This window comes from Mus caroli, unplaced genomic scaffold (assembly GCF_978045245.1).
Source record: "Mus caroli unplaced genomic scaffold, Mus_caroli_1 scaffold_11, whole genome shotgun sequence".
Lineage (NCBI taxonomy): Eukaryota > Metazoa > Chordata > Mammalia > Rodentia > Muridae > Mus > Mus caroli.
Genome location: NW_028227266.1, coordinates 12594705 through 12617889, shown reverse-complemented (window position 1 = coordinate 12617889; position 23185 = coordinate 12594705). Strand labels below are relative to the sequence as shown.

General features: G+C 43.5%; 1 protein-coding gene across 3 annotated transcripts in view; it reads left to right on the top strand.

The window, feature by feature from the left end:
- Window positions 1-23185, top strand: part of Fat3 (FAT atypical cadherin 3) — a 588937-nt gene that overhangs the window by 532324 nt on the left and 33428 nt on the right. For all 3 annotated transcript variants that reach the window (XM_029481733.2, XM_029481732.2, XM_029481730.2), the window contains 6 exons: window positions 453-667; window positions 1679-1816; window positions 2679-2822; window positions 5805-6002; window positions 8258-9056; window positions 21870-22004. In XM_029481733.2, the coding sequence (XP_029337593.1) occupies window positions 453-667; window positions 1679-1816; window positions 2679-2822; window positions 5805-6002; window positions 8258-9056; window positions 21870-22004 (1629 nt within the window). The remainder of the gene's footprint in view (window positions 1-452; window positions 668-1678; window positions 1817-2678; window positions 2823-5804; window positions 6003-8257; window positions 9057-21869; window positions 22005-23185) is intronic.

Genomic DNA, 23185 nt, shown 5'->3' with positions numbered 1-23185 from the left:
GATGGCTGCAGTATAAGTTGGCAAAGCAGCTGTGCACTTAATTCAATCACATGTCGGCTGTGGGTGGTTTCTTGATGATAGACTCACATCCACACATCATTTGTTTTTCTTCCCCTGAGTCCACTCTGGGACTCTAGAGACACTCCCTGGGGTGCTGTCCTTGCCCAGCTCTCTAGCTTCACAAGCAGAGACTTCCATGTTGCCTAAAGGATGTTTGAAATTATCATGGAACTCTGCAAACACTGTTCATGGCTTCAGACCTACGTCCGGTGGATAGCTCTGCTTTAACTGACTGTGTTAACCAGACTTCTAGGCTGTTCTCGAGGACTCAGTAAACAAACTCTCAAACATATAAACTTGGCTACAGATGATATAAACAGCACTGTGCCTACAGAACAATAGGCCCAGGTTTTCCTCTAACAAAATATAAAGTTACCTATTTTCCTTCAAAGGGGGTATTTCTGTCTTGGAAGCTCTGGACTATGAAACGTGCAGAAGATTTTACCTGGTGGTGGAAGCTAAAGATGGGGGCACCCCAGCCCTCAGCACTGCAGCCACAGTCAGCATTGATCTCACAGATGTAAATGATAACCCTCCTCGGTTCAGCCAAGATGTCTACAGTGCTGTCATCAGCGAGGATGCTTTAGAGGGGGACTCTGTCATTCTGGTAGGTGCCAGAAGCATCCAAATTCAGGGACAAAGTATCCTCACAGTGAGGAAACAAATGAGGTCTGTCTTGGAGTTTGTTCCCCTTCCCCTTTTCAACGATTTTGTGCACCCTTCCTCTACGTCCCTCACACAGGGGCTTTCAATAGCTCCTTCTCTGGTTTATGTATTACAAAGAATTTTACAGATTAATTTATATAAAGATACAAATTACTAACAATTGCTTTCCTTACAGTAGTATACAATTCTAAAGAAAACACAAGGATGAACTTTTAAAGACCATGCCTCCTGGTCTAAAGCACCTAATTCGTGACTACAGAACAACTGACCTGTGCCTAACTAGGAAATTCATGGGTATATTTCCCCTGGCAGATGGGGGTTTGCACAGAAACACTGAAAGGGTGAACATGAACAAATCCCATGATTAAAGAGGCAATGAAGCCCATTGTGGTGGAAGGGCATAGGGACAGGAATATGGACCTGGTCACGATGTTCACAGTCAGAAAACAGAGATGCTCCACTAGGTTTCTGTATGGAACCAAGAAAATGTTCCTCCTTTACCATTCCATCTAGGGCCCCACCTTGAAGGGTTGATGCCATGGATATTCAAGGTGTGTCTTTCTACAGTTAAACCTTTCTAGAAACACTCTCATAGTCCTCAGAGCTGGGACTCCCCATCCAGTCACACTGGCGATGAAGCAGAACCATCACTAGTGACATTATTTGTTGCACTGTAAAGAAGCCATGAAATCAACCCTACAAGTTAGCCTGGGGCTGTCATCGTTATCTCAAACCCTGATGAACATCAGGCTGAATAGATATCAGGCTCTGAGAGGTGCAAACAACAAGGAAATTCAAGTGCCCTTGCTAGTGTTACCTTTTTGGTCCCACCGATTGCTTCTTCTACCAGGTACTTATCATGGGTAAGGGTCTCAGAACACCAACAGAGAGAGACCCTGAGCATCAACCTTTTGTCTTTCTCTTGTCTTTGTTTTGTTTCTTTCCTATGAAGCTGATAGCAGAAGATATGGATAGCAAGCCTAATGGACAGATTCGATTTTCCATTGTGGGTGGAGATAGGGACAATGAATTTGCTGTTGATCCCATCTTGGGACTTGTGAAAGTTAAGAAGAAACTGGACCGGGAGCGGGTGAGTACATTTAGGTCACCCTTCACCATTCACACCTACACTATCACTGACCTCATGGGCACAGGCTCCAAGTGAGCAGTAAGGAAGTGCATGTAGGTATTTGGGTTGAACTCATTAAAGAATTTTCTACTAATAATAGCTTTTGGCAGATGCTGGGGATCTTAAGGAAAAAGACCAATGCGTACCTTTCAGCATAGTTTGAACTTTAGTCCTTCATGAGTGAAAGAAAGGAAAACACCTTCAACAGGATGTGTGCCCTGGTTTCTATGGCAACTTCAGCCTGAAGGCTAAAGTTTTCTTGTCAGGAAAGATTCTCCTGAAGGCACCCTAGGAAAAGAATAATCCAGAAAATGTCTTTGTCTGAGATTGAGTTAATTTCTAAATATTGTCATTCTTCCCCAAAACATGTATTTTCAAAGATAAATATAGAAATGAAATTTATAGCAATAACACTCAAAAGATTGGATCTTCTAGGTAATAGAACCCGCTCACTCAGGAATATCAAAATGAGCAGTATAGATCAGTGGTGACAATTGTATTGAACAAAGGCTCAGGCAGAGCCTCGAAAGTAGAGGCTTCTCCCCTCAGGGAAGGACTGCAAGTGCTGGGCTGCCTTTTTTCGTTGGCACAACTAGATTGAGTGTGATATTGTATCCAGTGGGCAGAGATTGGGACAACTCTAAAGAGCCTGAAATACATAGGTGGATCCCCAACAAAGAATTATTCAGCCCCAAGTGTTGATGGTGCACAGGTCTGCAGAATAGGAGTGAAGGTGATATAGCCAGAGACTCCAGGTTATCTGAGCATGAGCAGAAGAGAGGAGGCACTGTTGTTTCTTATTGCCACCTCCATGCCTTGGCAGGTGTCAGGATATTCCCTGCTCATCCAGGCAGTAGATAGTGGCATTCCTGCAATGTCCTCAACAACAACTGTCAACATTGATATTTCTGATGTGAATGACAACAGTCCAGTGTTTACACCTGCCAACTACACTGCTGTGATTCAGGTAAGCAATTCTTGCCTGCCAGGTACTACCTGTGTGGCTCAGCCTTTTCTGTCTGCCCCGGCTTGTTGGGTTGGGTATTCTCTACAGATTAACTCAGGGTAGGAGACTCTAGCAGCTGGAGCTTACAACCGACAGTTTCAGAGGCTGAGAAGATCAAGGTGAAGGCCTTCACGGATCTTGTATCTGGCAGATGCTTTCTTTTTGCTCATGTTGGTGACTGCTAGATATGTTCCCACTTGGCAGAAAAGACAAACATGCTCCTTTGGGATTTTCTATGAGAACACTTATAGTACCTCAAGAGTCTATCTCTTAGCACCATTGTATTGGGACCTAGTTATCAGTCTGTGGGTAATTAGTATTTAATATCAACTTGTCTATTCCTAGGGAAGGTGTGAAAACAACCTGTATTCCCACCACAATTTTTGAAAAGCATTATTGAGTACTGTTTCTTCTAAGTATTAGATGTTCCGTATACACAGCCTGTTCCCATCGCTATGTGTCATGGATGGTCCACTGACACAGATTTTCCCACACCTATAAACACATACCATAGAATTGAAAGAGCCAAAGGTCTATGAGCTTCACTAGACATCTCAAGATCATGCAGCTGGCACATGGTCAGGATTTGAACCTGACTCTGTCATGTAGACATATAATATGAATAATCTTTCTGCAGTAACAGGCTATCTTTAAGGATTCTTCTGACAGAGAATAGAGATCAGTATGAAGCATCCCATAGACTTCAGGACAGAGCTCCTTAAAAATTCACCTTCCATAGATGATTTTTTAGGACTTTAAAGCCATCTGCCTTTAAGTTGGGCTTTAAGATAGAGTAACTTACAGCTGGTGTTCTCCTTTCAGTGAAAGTGGCCCATTTCTCCAGTAGTTTATTATTCAGAAGTTAGCTTGGGAACAAGGTACCTGAGTTTCCTCTGCTGGTGGCTGGAAGGCTGTGTAGGAAGAAAAAGAGAACCCGACTGAGTGTGGAAGGCTTGGAGACACAGCAAATTATCTCTATGCCTTACAGATCCATAGGAATTCTGGAAAAGTACAGTGGCTCTCAGGTACTGCCAAGGGCTTTGTGAAGGAGCAAAGTAAGAATGGTTAGGTCTCTAGAGAACACTTTGTGATAAGATGGAAGCACTTGAGTGTGGCTGTCTGAGTCGCCTCCTTCACCCTACTGACACTGAACTATCTGGGAATCAGGCTGAGATGTTCATGAATAAGCACAACCACTGTCTGCTTATCCCTGGCCCCTTTGTCAATGCAATCTTTTTCCTTCCTGGAGAAAATGCAGGTTTTCTCTCCTCTGCTGCTGCCGGCAGCCATGCATGTGATTGCTCTCCTGCCTTCATTCCCTGCACCTCCTCCACTCTCTCTTAGATTTCAGTGGCTGTGGCCTCAGCTTTTGGTTTTATGACATGCTTCCATCAGCTGGACAGACTATTTGCAGGTGTGGAAGTCAGCGCTGAGAGCACATGGTCAGGGCCCCTCCCTCTGCAGGCTGGGCCTGACTGTAATTTCACACCCTTCCTTCTTAGACAGTGACCCCAAGGACACACATTCGCTCACTCTTTCAGTTTTTTTCTGTGGAGGAAATGGCCCTCAGAGAATGAGCAAACAAATCAATAAATCTCCTGTTTTGTGCAGTGCTGAGTATGTTGTCTGTGGAAAGTAGTAAATCTTCACTGGATGACATGGTCCCACGGTAGGCTCCAAAGGGAGGCGGTGCCTGGAGCTTGATAACCAAGCAGGCAGGCATGTGGCAGAAAAGAAACCTCTGTGATTCTCTCCTAGTCCTTTTTCAAGACTGTCTCTCCTTTTACACAAAGAATAATGGGCTTACCCTAATACATGGTTATCTTTTTTTCTTTTTTCAATTTTAAATTTTTATTATTTAATTTTTGAGACAGACTCTCACTATTTACTCCTGACTTACCTAGAACTCATTCCTTATTCGAGGCTGGACTCAAACTCTTGACAATCCTCCTGTCTCTTCATCCAAGTGCTAGAATGATAATGTGAGCCACCATGCTTGGCTATACTTAGCTATCATAAACTAATTCAGCATATGAATTGCTGGTCACCCAGCACCACATATCATGGTCCTTATCTCTGGAATGTTTCATTTCCATACAATAATAAATTCTGAAGCTGGCCATTCACAAGTTAAATAAGAAATCTACTATCAGGCCAAACGATTCTAAGGCTAAACTATTACACAGAGGATTGAGAAAACCAATATTGATCCTACCTACAAAAACCTTCATCTGATGCTTTCAAAGTGAAGAAGATAAACTTTGACCCAAAAAGGAGGTATGACCTATCTTCATGTTCCTGTTTTGAGCCATGTTTCCAAAATGGCTGTTGAAATTGATTCTGTCCCTCCTCATTTTGATAAATGTGCTGTCTACTTTCTGTCCTGTAGAGGAACATGACCCAACTGTGTTGTGAGATGGATTATAAAAACCCATTTGGTTTTATATATTGACTAGAAGGTTGCTTACATGCAAATGTCTGATGTGACATTCATTATATTACAGTGTTAGACTTCATTTAACCATATCTTATCTAGTATGAAGACTCTTCCCATCCCAGCAGGGTGATGCTTTCTGGCCCTGGATGGATTTCCACCTTCATCACAAAGGGTAGAAAGAATGTTGCTCAGTGCTGAAAGTGACAGACAGGTGGGACCTGGTTGTGTCTTTGGACCTAGAATCCCATTCAGCCAAAGGCTGGTGTTATCATCTGAGGAGAGTACAGTCTCATGACACAGCTGTGAGGAGGCTGCTAGAGATGGGAAAGAGGATGCTTGCAACTCCAGCCTGTTTTCAGTAGACATATTAAATACGGTGGAGAGGGAGGATTTTGTCTGCCAAATGCCTGGTGTTCTAGCTTGGCACTCCCAGCCTGTAAGGATTTTTTTTTAATGTGATGAGAGGTATAATTTTAACTTCCTTTTTAAAACACTCCTTTATACAGGAAAATAAGCCAGTGGGTACCAGCATCTTACAGCTTGTGGTGACAGACAGAGACTCGTTTCACAATGGGCCTCCCTTTTCCTTCTCTATTTTGTCGGGAAATGAAGATGAGGAGTTCATGCTGGACTCCCATGGGATCCTACGGTCTGCAGTGGTCTTCCGGCACATGGAGTCTCCAGAATACCTACTGTGCATCCAGGTACAGCTTTGCTCTCTGTCCACACTGGGTGCTGCTTTCCTCCATGTCTGCTCTTCTGCCTGTTAGTTGGGTTTTCCCTTGTTCACTAAGTCAACATAGCTCATGATAGTGAAGGAATTTTCCTCTTCTAACCACAAATTCAGTTTCTTACCAATAAAGACAACTTCTGTGAATGAAATGCAAGTGAAACTGAGCAGGAAAGAGGAGTGATCATTACTCTGTGTATCAGGCGATTGTTCCTGGGGGTGGAGGGGACAGTTGGCAGATCTCAGTGTCTACTGTAGTAAGTCCCAGGGTTCTACCTGACTCTTACCCATGCTTCTGGTATGCTAGCTAGTGTCTGCCTCACTGAGGGAGGATGTCAGTCACTGTCATAGAAGACTTGGCCGTGTCATGGCCTCTGCTAGATATGCCTTCCCCAGTGAACCAGGGACTCAGATGACACTGGCTTTCCAGTATCCCAATCCTTCAAGTTCAATGGCCTGTATGACAAAAAAGTCAGCACAAGGAGGCAAAAATGACAGGTGTGCAAGGGTCACAAAAAAGAGCTGTCACTGATCAAAACCATGGAATTTCTGTGACTTTACCTATAGCAAGATTTAGATTTCAGCCATAAAACTGAATGATGTTTCAACCCACTGTCACCCACAGAAAGCTGCCTAAGGGTGACAACCCACTGTTACCCACAGAAAGCCATTTTGAAGGGTGGCTTATGGTGGCTCAGTGATTCTCAGTACTCACATTGAATTAATTGTCATCTTTTTAAATAAACAAAAGCTTGTTCTCTTCCATCCCCAGACAAATTAGGAAATACTGGCTCTGAGGACATCTGTGACCTCTCCAGTTAAGACCCTTTGTCCAAATATTTAAATAATGCCACATCCCAGGACATAAACTCCAGGTACAAGGGGAATTTTCGGTGTCCTCTTAGAGCCCTAGTAGAGATCTCTGAACACCCTATCCATCCTCTAGAAAGTAGGCATCACACCTCCCACAGTCAGTTTTCTGCTTTCCTCATAGGAAACATCCACCATTACTGGAAAAGTCATTGTTCTGCCACCTTCTTTCCAGTGACTTATGCCTTTCTGATACTTTTCTGGCCTGTGGCATTGGGGTGGGCAAATTCTGGCAGGCCTGTGGAACTCAACTCATCAATGTCCTTTGAGGTATCCACAGTTTGATTTCAAATTCAACCTAGTTCACCAAACTCCCTTCCAATTTCAGGAGTCTCCATTTCAGGATCTCTTAACTCATATAGCCAAACATGGCAGGTACTTATGCTAACTGTACTTATGCTAACTATGTGCATATGCTTAACTATGTGCTAAGTATTTCTATGGGTGATACCTCTGCTATATGCTTTCTAATAACACTTGCTTTGAAATCTCACGATCCTCAGGAGGCTAATATTATTGTTACACTCATGTTAAGGGTGCAAAGCTTAGAGAATTCATGTAACTTACTCAAAACCACAAATAGATTGTATACAAAGCTGAGATGCAAAAGGAAGCCTGTGTGCTGTCCAGGGCTTGGCTCTCCATTGCTGTCTGCACTTGAGGACACAGGTCCTATGTTCCAGCTCTGACTGCAGGGTCACTGGATCCCTGCGGATCTGGACCACATGGACCTGGCTTTAGTCTGGGACATGACACCACTGACTCCTTCACCAGGCATGATAGGTGTTCATTAAAGCTCTGCTCTCACAGGGAGTTCCTCTATTAAGAGAGAAAGGGGTTTAGCAAGCTGCCTATTTTCCTTCTGGTTTGTCATCTTTTGTACTCTAAAGCTTACTATGATGTAATTCTCATTTAACTAATGGCACTTCTTCTATATGCCAAAAGGTGTTACCTGGTCCAAGAAAAGGAAAGAATCCAACAGAAAACAAAAGATTCCTTTTCAAAGTGGGAACATTGTTTATGAGATATTTTCCTCTGCTTTCTGTCCCAAATGAAAACAAGACAAACCTGATTCAGGCATGCTGGGTCTTATAACACTCATGCTGCTAGACTCTGACTCAGCCCCACTGGCTTTATTGTGTTAACACATTGTATGGCCCATAATACAGTACCCAGAGAATGACTGAAGGTGATAAACCACTCCTCTACTTAAATGTCCATCCTCAACATGTTTCAGAATAGTGACAAGGGAATGAGGAGGACTTGAACCTGGTAGAAGGGGCAGATACCCTCTGCCACAGGGTGATATTTTAATAATTATTCTTAACTCCTTGTTTGTCCTTTTCTTGTTGTCCCCAGGCAAAAGACTCGGGAAAACCACAGCAAGTTTCTCACACCTACATCCGTGTCCGGGTCATTGAGGAAAGTACCCACAAACCCACAGCCATCCCTTTGGAAATTTTCATCGTCACCATGGAGGATGATTTTCCTGGTGGTGTCATTGGAAAGATCCATGCCACGGATCAGGACATGTATGACGTGCTCACGTTCGCCCTGAAATCAGAGCAGAAGAGCTTGTTCAAAGTGAACAGTCACGATGGGAAAATCATTGCTTTGGGAGGGCTGGACAGCGGGAAGTATGTCCTGAACGTGTCTGTGAGTGACGGCCGCTTCCAAGTGCCCATAGATGTCGTCGTGCACGTGGAGCAGCTGGTGCATGAGATGCTACAAAACACTGTCACCATCCGCTTTGAAGATGTGTCCCCCGAGGACTTTGTGGGGCTGCACATGCATGGGTTCCGGCGCATTCTGAGGAATGCGGTCCTCACCCAGAAGCAGGACAGCCTGCGTATCATCAGCATCCAGCCCGTGGTGGGCACCAACCAGCTGGACATGCTGTTTGCTGTGGAGATGCACAGCAGCGAGTTCTACAAGCCAGCCTATCTGATCCAGAAGCTGTCCAATGCCAGAAGACACCTGGAGAATGTCATGCATATAGCAGCCATCCTAGAAAAGAACTGCTCGGGGCTGGACTGTCAGGAGCAGCACTGTGAGCAGGGCTTGTCACTGGATTCCCACGCACTCATGACCTACAGCACAGCTCGCATCAGCTTCGTGTGTCCACGTTTCTATAGGAATGTGCGCTGCACCTGTAATGGTGGGTTTACCTAAATGGATTACTTCCTACATGTGGCTATTTTTAATCACAGCTTCTACAATCTACTTGCCAAAAGCACCCAGAGAAGGTCAGAGTTTGAGGGTGCGGTCTGGCCTCACAGGGGAGTCGTAGCAGTTTGAGGGTGCAGCCTGGCCTCGCAGGGGAGTCGTAGCAGTTTGAGGGTGTGGTCTGGCCTCACAGGGGAGTCGTAGCAGTTTGAGGGTGCGGTCTGGCCTTGCAGGGGAGTCGTAGCAGTTTGAGGGTGCGGTCTGGCCTCGCAGGGGGTTGTAGCAGTTTGAAGGTGCAGCCTGGCCTCGCAGGGGAGTCGTAGCAGTTTGAGGGTGCGGTCTGGCCTCGCAGGAGAGTCATAGCAGTTTGAGGGTGCAGTCTGGCCTTGCAGGGGAGTCGTAGCAGTTTGAGGGTGCAGTCTGGCCTCGCAGGGGGTCATAGCAGTTTGAGGGTGCAGTCTGGCCTCGCAAGGGAGTCGTAGCAGTGAGAAGCAGATGCATTTGGTTTCACATGTACCTGGAGTCATAAAGCAGTGTGAGAAATTCTGGCACCCTACTTTTTCTCTTTATTTTATTCAGTCCAGGACCCCAGACCATGGGATGATGCTGTACACATTCACAGTGAGTCTTCTCTAATCAAGGAAAACTTTCTGGAAATATCTCTGTAGATACACTCACAGATATTTCCATAATGACTCTAAATCTAATAGAGCTGACAATAAAGATTAATCCTCACACCTCCCAAATCTGAAATGCCACTTTTGCAATTATTCACTCATTGAACTAAATAGTAATTCTTACATGCTCAATATCCAGGATGGATGCTGGGGGTGCAGAAGAAGCAGGAAGTGTGATCAGTCGGCCACCACAGCCATGGAACTTTAGTCTGTGAGGGATGTTCACTTCCAAGTACCCATCAGTATCATTGTGCATGCGAAGCATCTGGTGCGAGAACTTCTGCAAACCACTGCCGCCACCTGCTTTGATCTAACTATTGGAGTATAAGCCCTTGCAGCAGGCTCAGTGAGAGGCGGCATCATGTAGGCTGAGAGAAACTCAGGTAGGGATCAGAGAAGGACTTGCCCGAGGAAAGCTTAAAGGATGAGAGAGAAACCCACCCCAATGAGAATGAAAGTGCTTTCTTCTCTGGTAGGAAGTGGCAGCCTTGACAAATGAGACCAGAGAGAGGGCTGTGTACAACCAAAGTCATTAGCTAGGATGAAGAATTAGAAATGACCCTGGGGTAGCAGGAGCCATCAACTGATTAGAAGGGAAAAGGTGATGGGGTAGGAGGCATCCTTTACAAAGGGTGCAGAGTGGGCAGGCTAGAGCCTGCTGATGGAAAATCAGTTAGGAAGCTGTAGCAGAGGGTAACAGCAGTACCATTTGCCTCCATGAAAAACAGGCCAGATGTCTGAGAGCACAGTCAAGGGGCAGACGGACCCTAGCTGCAGAGACTAAGCTTCCTGCTTGCCATTGAACCTTGATCTTGGCTGGTCAAAGGTCATAACTGTACAGTCACAGGCATGTAGTAATCAGTGAGAAGAATTGCTTTCTCTGTCCCTCTTTTCTCTCTTTGACTTGGGAGCCATAAATTTACAGCCCTCCTCAAAGAAAAGCATACTGTGGTTACTCTATCCAATGCAAACTTGGTCCACAGAGACTGTGGCCAGAAGGGAAGCCATTTATAAACCATCCCTGTGGGTAGCTGAGAACAAGCAGCAGCTCTGGCCTCTTCTCTTGAGGCACGATTTTGGTTGCAGTTTTAAAAATGTGCTCATCAAAGGGAGGACCTATGGTCCTCAACATCCTGCAGGAGGCACTTTGACTGCATCCAAGCTTCCTAGAAGAATGGGTGTTTGCCCTCTGGTACCAGTGACTTTGGTTTGCATTTTCACCAAGTGGATGCAGAGAGGACCAGACCTGTGACATATGCACTATAGTTGCAAAGTAATTCAGCACAAACATGATAGGTGAAATGCATTTCTGGCAGATGCCACCATGAACAATTTATGAATGCCAGCTGTCCAGGCCTTGTCTAGATGTCCTTTGCAGACAAACTGATTTATGCACCAAAGCTATGCTAGAGAATCTGTGTAGTGATTCACAGCAGGGTTCAGGAGGAGTTCAGGATAGGACAGGGCAAACTCTGCAGGGAAACTATAGAAACACATCAATCCTGCACTCTGAGAACTAGGAAAAAATAAAAATATTTTGAGGCAGCCATGTTCTAGACAGTGTGGATTCCAAATGAAAAGCACACAGTCTCTTCCGGAGCTGAGGCTGAACTTGCAAACATCTACCTGCAACAAGAAGCTCAAGAATGGGAAACAAGTGTCCCTCCTACAGCCAAGGAAAGCCTTCTGTGATGTGGGGACTTTTCTTTTATTTATTTATTTTTCTTTTATTACGTATTTTCCTCAATTACATTTCCAATGCTATCCCTAAAGTCCCCCATAACCCCCACACACACTTCCCTACCCACCCATTCCCATTCTTTTGGCCCTGGCATTCCCCTGTATTGGGGCATATAAAGTTTGCAAGTCCAATGGGCCTCTCTTTCCAGTGATGGCCGACTAGGCCATCTTTCGATACATATGCAGCTAGAGACAAGAGCTCCAGGGTACTGGTTAGTTCATCATGTTGTTCCACCTATAGGGTTGCAGATCCCTTCAGCTCCTTGGGTACTTTCTCTGGCTCCTCCATTGGGAGCCCTGTGATCCATCCAATAGCTGACTGTGAGCATCCACTTCTGTGTTTGCTAGGCCCCGGCATAGTCTCACAAGAATAAGAATGAGAGTTCAAGAGATCTGAGTGAGCTGGCTTAACAGTATCTTTACAGGAAAGACATAGAGGATTTCTTATTTACTTACCTGTTTGATGCTTATTATTTTAGTGCAAAGATTTGGTCTGTGGCTTGTAAATTATTCTGGTATTCTAAATGCAATGTTTCAAGATGATGTCCCTACCCAGGATTTCTATATTCCCCTTAAATTCTACTCTCAGTAAACCTAGAATGCTATAATTTCTGTGACTTGGCCCCTTGGTAGGCAAGAGGTAGCCTTCCGGGTATGTATTAAACCTTGCTCTACTGAAACTAGGCATGGTACAAAAAGTCCTCAACTTAAGTCATCCTTAAAATGAAGCTGAGGGCAAACTTCTAAAACACAGTAGTAAATAGAGCTGAAAATATTACCTGGCCCAGCCTCATTTCAGAGTACAATGCAAGGGTAACCTCATGTGTCCTGCCTAAGACCACAGTGAGACTAAACACTGGTTCAGTTCAAAGATGAGAAACTGTCCTCAAGGCCTGTGTGTCAAAGGATTGGTTTTCAGCTGATAGAATTTTTTTAAATGTGTGTGAAATGTGTATATTTTATACATGTGTTGATACATGTGTATGGGTACTTGAGTGTGTATATGTGCAGCATTAGGAAAACAGATGCCAGGTATCTTTCTCAATCGCTCTGAAATTTTTATATTGAGGCAGGATCTCTCCCTCCCTCCCTCTCTCTCTCTCTCTCTCTCTCTCTATATATATATATATATATATATATATATATATATATATGTGTGTGTGTGTGTGTGTGTATGTGTGTATTAATCTACCTGGCAAGCTTGTTTCTGGCATTCCATGTCAATGACTTCTATGCTGTGGTATTATTTTGTGGGTTTGGGGGATCTGAATTCAGGCCCTCATGTTTACATGAAAAGCACTTTATCCATAGCCCCACTGCTGTGCTTTGGAGTGGTGAATAGACCCAATGGGCTCTAGAATCATCTGTGGATTAGTCCATTGATGAATGCATGGTTGAGTAGTCTGTTAGAAGGTAGCTCTAATGGATGAGCTGCTCCGTGTGGCACACCTTTGAAGAGAGTACCTTACACTCCAAGTCTTTTCTGTGTCTCTCTTCCTCCTGGTTGTTGTGGAGAGAGCAGTGCTGCTCCACTGCTGTCTTTCACCATTTCAAGGCAGTGGAGACAACTGACAGTGGATCAAAGGCTTTGAAACCAGGAGCCAGAGCCAAAAATCTCAGCTAGAGCTTGCTTTACTTGGGTATTTAGTCAAAATAACGCCAAAAAAAAAAAAGTAATGTGTCTACTTCATAATAGCAAGGACCCTCCTTTTATGTAAATCATAATCAAGAGTCCTCAGTTAAGCCCATTTCCTGGTCTTCTAGAATAGTGTGATCCCAGTAAGGCAGATCTCTCAGACAGTTTGGACTAGCTTGCCAAGCCTCATATGGGAAAAATGCTTGGGTTACATGACTTTATCAATATTTGTGCCTCTATTGCTGGCAGGCAGGAGACCCAACATGGAGGCATGTCACAAGTAAAAGAAGAATAAGTTCTCCTTCAGGCTCCGGGGACAAGCTATTGTCCCTCTCAGTTCTTCCAAAGTTTCCTTTTAAGTAAGAATAAAGGAATGTAAAATGTTAGCAGGAGCTAATTTTTAAGGCATCTTTTCATTTATTAGAAATCAAAAATACTGAATTTGACAGACATTCCTTTCCCCCAACCACACACACACACACACACACACAGAGAGAGAGAGAGAGAGAGAGGGAGGGAGAGAGAGAGAGACTAGTGTGGCTGTTCTTCTGTTTATCCTGGGAGGCTGACAGATTCATTAAATGGTCTTTCCCACCACTTGGTGGAGTAATTAGTGTGATAAATGAATGTAGTGATCATTTGGGGCTATACAGTGATGTTTATACAGAGTTGGCCACAGAACTCCGCCCCCTCCCAACTTCCAGCTCCTCTTTTTCTCATGCAGATTTTTGGGTCCAATTATCATCATTAGCATCTTGAACCAAAGTGCTGAGTTGTGCTAACAAGTGAAACTCAATGTGAATCTCACTGCCAAATAAGCTCATTAAATCCCAGGCACCGTGAAACCGCTTCTTTTAACAGAAATAGAGAGATGCAGAGTTCTGATGTCCTGAGATGACTCCCCGTGAACACTGTCACGCCAGTCAGGAAGTCTGACAGCAAGTTTAATGGGGAGTGATAGATGTCACGGACCTCTCATGGGTAAGCAAAAGGAAGGGACATCAAAATAACTCAGGAGACTATACTGATTATCCTCAGTTTAAATTTTTCATTAGCTGCTCAAAAAATATGAAATAGAAATATATCAAAAAGGACATACTTGTCTAGAGTAGGCTCCCAAGGTAACCATCAGCATTTAAAGCCAGTGTGTTTACAAAAGCCATGGCAGCAGTGGCTGCCTAGTTTGTCATATTTATTCAAATAAGAAACGCAGGATGGAAGTAGAGGGCTTTAGTTAAACAAATGGGACGTTTCCATGAGTGACATGCCTGCTAGACAAATGAGAGGGACAGTAGCCATGCCCTCCACCAGCAAGGGAGGATACTCCCAGCCCTGGGGAACAGCACTTAGGCACTGAAGGTGGTGGTGTCAGCTGTGGTGGGGATGGGCAGCCTGAGGAGTTCCCTCACCTAGTCTCCATTCAGATAACCCCTAAAATGAATTCAGAAAGAACAATTGTAAGTAGAGAGATGGGGGTTATGAAAAAGGATTTAACTTAGATCTTAAGCTCAGGGATTAGTAGAGAGGCACACAAGAAGAAAGAAAGACCCAAAAGCTTAGATGTGGGCTTCACAAAGGACAGTCACTTTTTACTATCTTTCTTATAGTCATAAACAGGGATTGAGTTTTTCAAGTTAGTATGGTTGAAAGACTGCTTAAAGAATTTAAAGAGATCACAGGGTGTTTCTTGAGGTTTATCTGACAGGATTGCAGTTGATTAGATAAAACTCTAGATCCCAAAGAGTCAGGAAGTTGGGGTGTCCTCATACACCATAAGCAAAGTCAATCTTCATGTTGGGAAACTCTTAGTAAATATGCAGAAGAGGGTTCAACCCTCTAGAGGGTCATAGGTACTCAGGCCTTAAGCTGAGTTTATTATTTTAATATTCTTAAAAGAAATATTGTCTCTATACAGGCAGTCTTTATAGTGACTATTGCTTGTGCTAGAATTTTTGATTGTTACCTGGCAAGAGGCTTTAACCAGATTCTGGGCTGAGAGATTTCTTGTTTTTCCAAGGCCCTTTTCATTCTCTTGTCTTTCTGTCCTGCCTCACTGGGACCTGAGTGGGTCTGGCAGAATGCCTGGAGCTAGGCAGGTGGCCACAGGGGGATCCCAAATTAAGAGTGAGAGCCAAGGCATGGAAATGAAGACGTGTACAGTCCACCCACAGATCACAGGGGTGATGGACCAAGAATTTAACATTTGTTGGTCCATGACCAGCTTCCAATTCTATTTCACACTATTAGAATTGCATTGAACACTCTCTGTGACCCTATAAAGGAGTTATCATCAACTTCCTCAAAACTTGAAGAAAGAAAACCTTGGAAACCTCAGTTGACAGGCTTGCAGCTGCAGAGCTCATAATGGCTGAACCAAGATTCTTATGTGATCATCTTACTGGAACTGTTAGTTAGCTACAGTACCTTTCTACCTCTGTGCAACTGTGGAAGGAACTTGGAGGCCACCCAGCCCAGCCTCCCACCACCACAGACATCCTGTCTGCTTTATTCCTGGTATGGAAATTCAGTTAAGTTTAAGAATGAGTCCAAGATCTCTCCAGATGATCATACGGCACTCCACCAAAGTTCATCTTCTTATATTGCACAGCTTCAGCCTTTATCCACACAGAGCCTGGCTAGCTCATTCCTGTTCTACTGCCTGCCTCAAATAGCTAAGGAGAACAATTATGATTCCTCAGGTTCTCTTTTCTCAGCCAAACACCAGTGTTCTTTACTCCTTGATATAAACAATTGCATCCTACCAAGATCAAGAAAGTGCATAATTGGGACACAGAGGAGATATAAAGGAGGAAAGTATCAGATTTAGTTGGAGGAATTCAAAAAGGAAAAAAAAATACACTGAAAGCAATGAAGTTTGTAATGTTGGGATTTTGCCAATCAGAAATGCAGGTTGAGCAAAGAAAGCAGTGAAGAGGAAAGCTGCAGCTTTGGACTGGGTGTGAAGATGTATGGTGAAGTAGAGAAAGGCTTTATCCCAATGAAGCCTAAAACAGCATCATGATGTCAAGAGGGTAGCAGAGCTTGGCTGGGAAGGATGGGGAGGAATGAGAACAGTTCTTGGAGTAGACACTATAGGACAGGGAAGGAGAGCCTGTTGGGTTGGAAGATGGCCGTGGTGATGCATTCTTAAAGTTTAAAAGAATAAAATGAGGGGTTCTAAGGTAGTCTAACACATGAAACTTGGCTTTGAGATTTTCTTTTAAGTAGACAAAAATTAGAATTGGGTTCGTTCTCTGGCTTGAGTTTGTTGGTGATAATTGTCTGAGGACATTGTATCCATGTAAGATGGCTCCAGGGAAGATGTCTTAAATAGAACCAAGCTTGGCCATTGGTGAAATAATACACAAAAGATGGCTCAGCCCAGTATTCTATTGTCTGTATATGTCTCCACTTCTGGGAGAGCCACATAGACTGCCTCAAATCTGGATTCTCTGGGGGAATATATCCCATATCTGTTTGTCGGCCATGAATTAAGAAGGCTTCTCACTGACTTACACAGCATTTACCCAGATACAGCATCTCAGCAAAGCATGTGCGTTTCAGATCAGGGGACTTAGCATTAGTTATTGGATTCTTCAGCATAATGAGGCAGTGACATAAATCAAGAAATGGACTCAGCTCAAAGTGGCAGCTTAATAATCCCAGCTAGCTGCTGGCGCAGACATAATCCCGAGGGGTGTGGGAGTACTGAGGCAATGAGGAGACTCATAAATAGGGAAGCAAGACCTTACAAAAGTCTCCAGGGAACCACCCTTTGCCCCACACAGAAGTACAGAGACTTCATCTCAGTTCACTTTTCTGTTGTCAGTGCTGTAGAAAGCAACCAGAAATTTCCACCTGAAGACTTTCAGCAAGTAGAAAAGTTGCAAAGAACAGACAGACACATCCTCTGTGCATTTATCCAGTGTATAAAGAGCACCCGCAATTGGGGTAGGGAAGATATGGCTACACCTTAAGAGGTGGAGGAGGAGGAGGAGGAGGAAGAGGAAGAGGAGGAGGTGGTGGAGATATGTCTGAGGTGGAAAAGGCAGGGGACTGTACATGAGGTAGGAAACGTTAAAAGACTGTGCATGACATAGAGAAGGTACAGTGTGCCTGAGTATACATGGTAGAGGCTGTATTTGATGTGGAGAATTTGAGGGAGCTGTGTCTAAAGTAGACAAGGTGAGGGGCTCTACCTGAGTTGGAGAAAGTGGGAATCATGCCTGAGACCTTGAAGGAGAGGGGCTTTGCCTAAGGTGGAGGTGATGGATTGTGAGTGAAGTAGAAAAGGTCCTGGAGGACTCTACCTGAATGACTTAAATTGGCTTTGGATCAGAGTTGGAGGTAAGGGACTGTACACAGGTTGGAGACTACAGGAGCTTTACCTGTAGTAGATAAGGCAGGTGGCTCTACTTGGAGTGGGGACGAAAGCACAGACACAGCTCCATGAATCCTGTGAGCCCGAAGAGTAAAAGGCTCTAGGTCTTTTTTGACACCTCCAATACATATGGCATTTCATATCATCTCTCAGCTTACAAATCTGACTCAAATCAGGGAGCAGGTAGAAAGATCAGGTCCCTGCCATCTTGACAGGTTGTGTTAGCTTTGCCAGTTTTACAGGCTGGTTCAAAGTTTTCCTTACAACTCTTTCCTCAGGTACTGGCCCACTCACTTTTCTCAACACTGTGAAAAATCTGTGTCCTGATTCTCTGAAAGGCAGTCATGATCCAGAAAAGCTAAGCAACATGTTCAAGACCACGGAGTAAATACATTAACTAACTAGCCAGGTCTGCAGCTTGCCAATAGGATCTAGTCACTTTCCTGTCACACTCCCTCAGGGGACCTGGAAACAGGAAATGGAGCTTTTTCTTCTGCATCTGGTTGTGACACAGGCTGCTACCGCCTGGTCTTGCACTGCCATATGACAAATGTACTCATTTGGCTTGATAGAGAGGGAGCCCTTCATGCTCGCTCCACACTGATGGATGTCTGGATATGCAGAGCCTGCAGGTCTACATACAGGCCTCCACTCCCTGAGCTGTCACGGAGCACGGCACAAGTTCATTAAACCTGGATTATTTAATGATAGTTAATAAGATAAACTTCCTCCCAGAAGCCAACAGGAGTTGACATTGTCATCTCTTAACTGGTACTCAGGAGCTGATGAAGCACTTTCTGCCACCAGAGACTGGGTCTTTAAGGCTCTTAACAATAATAGGTGTGCACAGTTGCCTGAGATGGAATCTTATAAACATGGGATTTTTAAAATCAGGTTAACCCCTCAGCACCCACACAAGGCAGTACAGCTTCTATGTACCTAGAAAACTTTAGGTCTCTGCTGAAAAGAGCATTTATCCCTAAAGTATTCCCAGGGCCCCATACCTAGGTCCATCAGAGGCCCAGGAGCACATGGCTTAATTCAGGCTCAACATCTGAAGCCAATCCTTGCAGACAATATATGCTTCAGAAAGGAACCAATCTCTATGATACTTTGTAGAGAGCAAAAAAAAAAAAAAAAAAATCACTATACTAGATATGGAGACTCACCTGTCTGGAGGAGGCTGGTCCTCAATAATTTTATGTATTTTCTTGGAATAAACTTTGTCGGCCAAAGGTATGTACAAAATGCAGACTGGCTTTCAGGCTCAGGTTTGCTGTTGTAGTTCTGTCAACTGCAGGAGAGTGAGCCTGTGAGCTAAGCTCCTTGACCAGCATCGGATGAACTATTATTTGTGGCTAAGGAGATCCCAGGCTGCAATAAAAGCAGAAGACTCCTGCAGCTATCTAAAGCAGCCAGTCACATTCCTTACCCATAAATGTCCCCGTCACAATAGAGAGGCTATTAAAAACAAAAGGAAGGAAAAACTGATCGAAGTCACAAGCAGATAGAATAAAAGCACACATACATTATTGTATACTGAATATTGTTATTCACTTTATAATTCACTTGCAATATTAATAGTGCTGTTTTTCATACACACTCATGCTGCATTTTTCCTAGTGGGGACTGGATTTTAAATAATCATTAATTGGTAGCTGTGGCTTAATTATGTACATTTCTGTATACTGTGACACAAAGCCACAAGAAGAAAAAGAGATGTGGGCTTGAGATCCAACTGCTGGTTAAGTGAATTTGTGCTTTAACTCAAAGTCAGAAATATCAAGTGACAAGTCCTATGCTAATCATTGTGATGAGTGTGGTCAACAAAATGCCCAACATGAATAAACTGGAGAAATCTCTCAGTGCTGAATTGTCTTGGAAATATAGTGAATAGCTTTCATTATATGTACGCAAAAATGTTTAGTTTTATTTGATAAATATCACAATTCTTTCGTTTTTTTAGATATTTCTTCATTTACATTTCAAATGCTATCACAATTTCTATGGCAATAAATATCATTACTGTCACAAATCTACACTTACCTAACCATCCTTTTTTTGTTGTTGAAATGGTGGCTTTTAAATTAAGGTTTTGACAATGTAGGATTCCTTAGCACTGTAGCAGTTACAAAAAATAAGGATAGACAATGAATAACATCTCTAGTGGCATGTCAAAGATGCAGTGACATATGGAGATGGGATCCCTGGGTGTACTGAAATAGAAAAATAAAAAGGATAACCAAGAGCAACAGATTTAGGTACATACACCACTGCATGTGAGTCCTCTTGGAAGTTACTGCTAGCTGGAAGGGTAAGCCAGATAAGCCAGAAACTATGTCTAATGATAAGAAGCTCTGTGGTATGTGCCTATTGCTGCTTCCATGTAGTTTTTGCTTAGTTAGCTTCAGGCTCTTGTACTTTTCAGCATAATTTAACTATTGTCCAACATTAGAAAGTACCCTAAGAGAGTATAGGCCATCATTACCTGAGTCAAAGATGCTGAGATGCTCACAATAAGGCAGAGCCAGCTGTTGAGAGCATAAGTTGGCTGTGAACAAAAGTTTAGCCATTCACAAAGCTGCACCATCAGCATGGTTGGCTCGTCCCTGTTACTCAGAGGATCTCATCCTTGCAGTCTACAGTTAGAGCATTCTCTTCCTAATGAATAGGTCTAACATTCTCCCAGGACACAGAGCATCCCTTTGATGGGATATCCCTTGCTCTCACATACCCATCAAAACAGTCACCTGGTAAGTAATGTGTGTGCGTGTTTCATGTCTATGGATATCATTTTCTGTCATCTTTGTGAACTTATTAGCTCACTGGTCTCAGGAAATTTATCAAATTAATACTTCTAATTCAACAAGTTATTATTTGTTGAATGAATATGCTTGAAGTTATTTTAAAACTGTTCACCAGAGCTCCTTGAAGTGGCTTCTGAGATGGTCAAATATCAGGAAACATTCTACCAATACTGAAAACTACGTGGAAAGCATAAATGTGTAGTGTGCACTAGATCTCAGGATGTGTTTTAGGAGGTTGGATCTTGTAGAATCACTAGTAGAGATTGTTCTAAATATTCAGTTTACAATTCCTTCACCTTCAAGACTGAGAGCTGGACCAACGTCAAGAGTGACTTTGCAAATCGACTGTAGCTAATGGCACAGTGGGATTTATGAATCTTAAATTTGCTACTACTGGCAAGATGGCTCCTCTTCCAGATTACAGTTCAAAACATGTTTGTATGTAGTTAGCTCCACATACCTGCTTTCCCTCGAACAAAGAGATGGCTGTCATGGGACAGTCCTTAATGATCAAGAAAGGCATCATGGAGAAGAGTGGGATCAAGGACCAGCTCCTGCCAGTGAAAGGAGAAGCTGAACTCTGCTGTGTTCCTCATTTAAAGAGAAGGAGCACTCCAGTAAGAACTCTATCCCATTAAGAAAATTGCCACTTCGTTTGAAGCTTAATTTTAGTTGATTCGATTTTTCAAGAGTCCTTTGCCACTTAAACTCTTGCCCGGTTGAAAAGGTAGTAAATACATTTGAAATAGCCCAGGGCCCTTGACAAACGTGCTGCTTTCAGTGAGGCCATACCTGTCTTCATCTGGTGCTGACCTAATTCACCTGAGTCCTAGTCTGCTTTAATCTTCTTCCAGGGATTCCCTCCTAAGGGATTAGACTTTCATCTAAGCTTGAATCAAGCAAGTGAAATGGACTCCTGACACAGTCAAGGATAAGTCTGCTGTTCTTTTTTTTTTTTTTTTTTTTTTTAAGTAGCTGGCAGGGACTCCTCATAGTTAATCAATAAAATCCCATGTGGCAAAAAGGATTAGGAAACAAAATGAGTTTTGCTTTCATAATTTAGAATGTACTCACCGCCTCTCTACCTGCCCTTCCACATCCCTCCCTTCTCCCCTCCCCCTCCCTGAAATCAACAGCTAACATCTCTTACATCCTGCCCTCAAGTTTTTCAGAGTGGTAATAGTCTGCAGAAAATAGATACAGCCACAGCGCTTATAAATGACCATTAGGATGTTGGGACCTTTCTTTAATATTGTCTGACAGAGTCTTGAAGTGACGATCTTTCTTCAGCTGAGAGACAGCTTTGGCCTAGTAGGGTAAGCTTTGGATTTTCCTTTGCTTTGATCCTACTCAGCCTGGCATTAATGAAATGTTGACAGATACAGAGAGCTGTGATGGGCACTGATGCCTAGTGATGACAATCCCAATGCCCATGCTTCTGGGTGGCCCCTTTGTTGTCACTTGAGATCACATATAGCCCAGGCCTAGATGGTTTCTTATGATCTATACAAATGGTGGTGAATCTCTTTGTGTCCTGATCGTGTTTCTTCTGCCTTTATCACAGGAGGAGTTTGCCCAGGGTCCAATGATCCTTGTGTGGAAAAACCGTGTCCAGAGGACATGCAATGTGTGGGTTATGAGGCCAGCAGGAGACCATTTCTTTGCCAGTGTCCACCAGGGAAACTCGGAGAGTGCTCAGGTACAGAGTGGTATGGACAGGACAGGGTTGGGACTCCCACTTCCCAGCGAATTTTCCTTGAGTAAATGTCTCTGACTAGACTTTTTGTGGAAGACATGTTTATGTGTATACAACACTTACCTTCAGCGTGACCAATGCTCACCCTCATGTTTAGTTGGGGCATGCCATAGCCAGTCCATGCTAAGGAGACATGAACACAGGACTTCTATGTAAAGTGGAGACCATCTCATGGGTCCACAGTCATGTCACATGGTTGATGAGAGTGTGAAGTTATGGAAAACTGAGTGCTGCTGTATAGACAAAGCAGACCCTTCCCTGGGATTCAGAAGGCTGCATGAACCTGCAGCCAAAAAGGAAAATAAAAACCCAAGCAAAAAAAAGGTCGATCTGAGCCAGTCTCATCAACTTCCCAGAGAATAAGACCACCTTTGAACACCAAGTAAGCCAGCTCCTCCCTGGGAAGCTCGAACTAATGCCATGTTGCAGGAAACTGAGCTGTTTGCCTCTGCATTTTAAAGAGGAAAAAAAATCAATATTTACATCATTTTCATCCAAATAACCTTCTCCTGGTGGTCTTCATCTAATTTTAACGTTTTTACTCAGTTCTTTGACTTTATCTTACCTTTTTCTCTAAAAGTGTCTTCTTCCATTTTCACCCCAGTAGGATCATCTTCTGTGTTAAGGTATATTTAACATCTAGGCACATTGATACCAATTTTGGAATCTAGGAAATAATTACTATCTCTTGTAAGTCAAACCCAACAGCATGGCTGTGGGTGATGATAAGTGATGGAAGAGATGATCATCGTAGTACTGATAGTAGCAATATGAGTTCTCATGCCTAATGTGGAAAGCACTTTGCTTCCCATGTGGTTCTAGTCCAGCTTTTGTGAGACATCCTAAGTGGGGATCAAACTCCATCGTGGTTGATGTCCAGAATAGACATGACCATGAAATGAAGGGGAAACCTGGAAGTTTGAACAAGTCACTAAGGCAGCCCTACCCCAGCACATATACCATGCACACAGCATCCCTTCCCATCAATTTCTAAATGAAGAATGTTCTATTGTTGATGACAATCACCCACCCATTTGCTGTATCTTCATTCTCTCTGCTTTTCACTCTACAAAGCTACTGACCTGTTTGCTGCAGTGTTAATACTGACAAAAATGCTAAGAAAT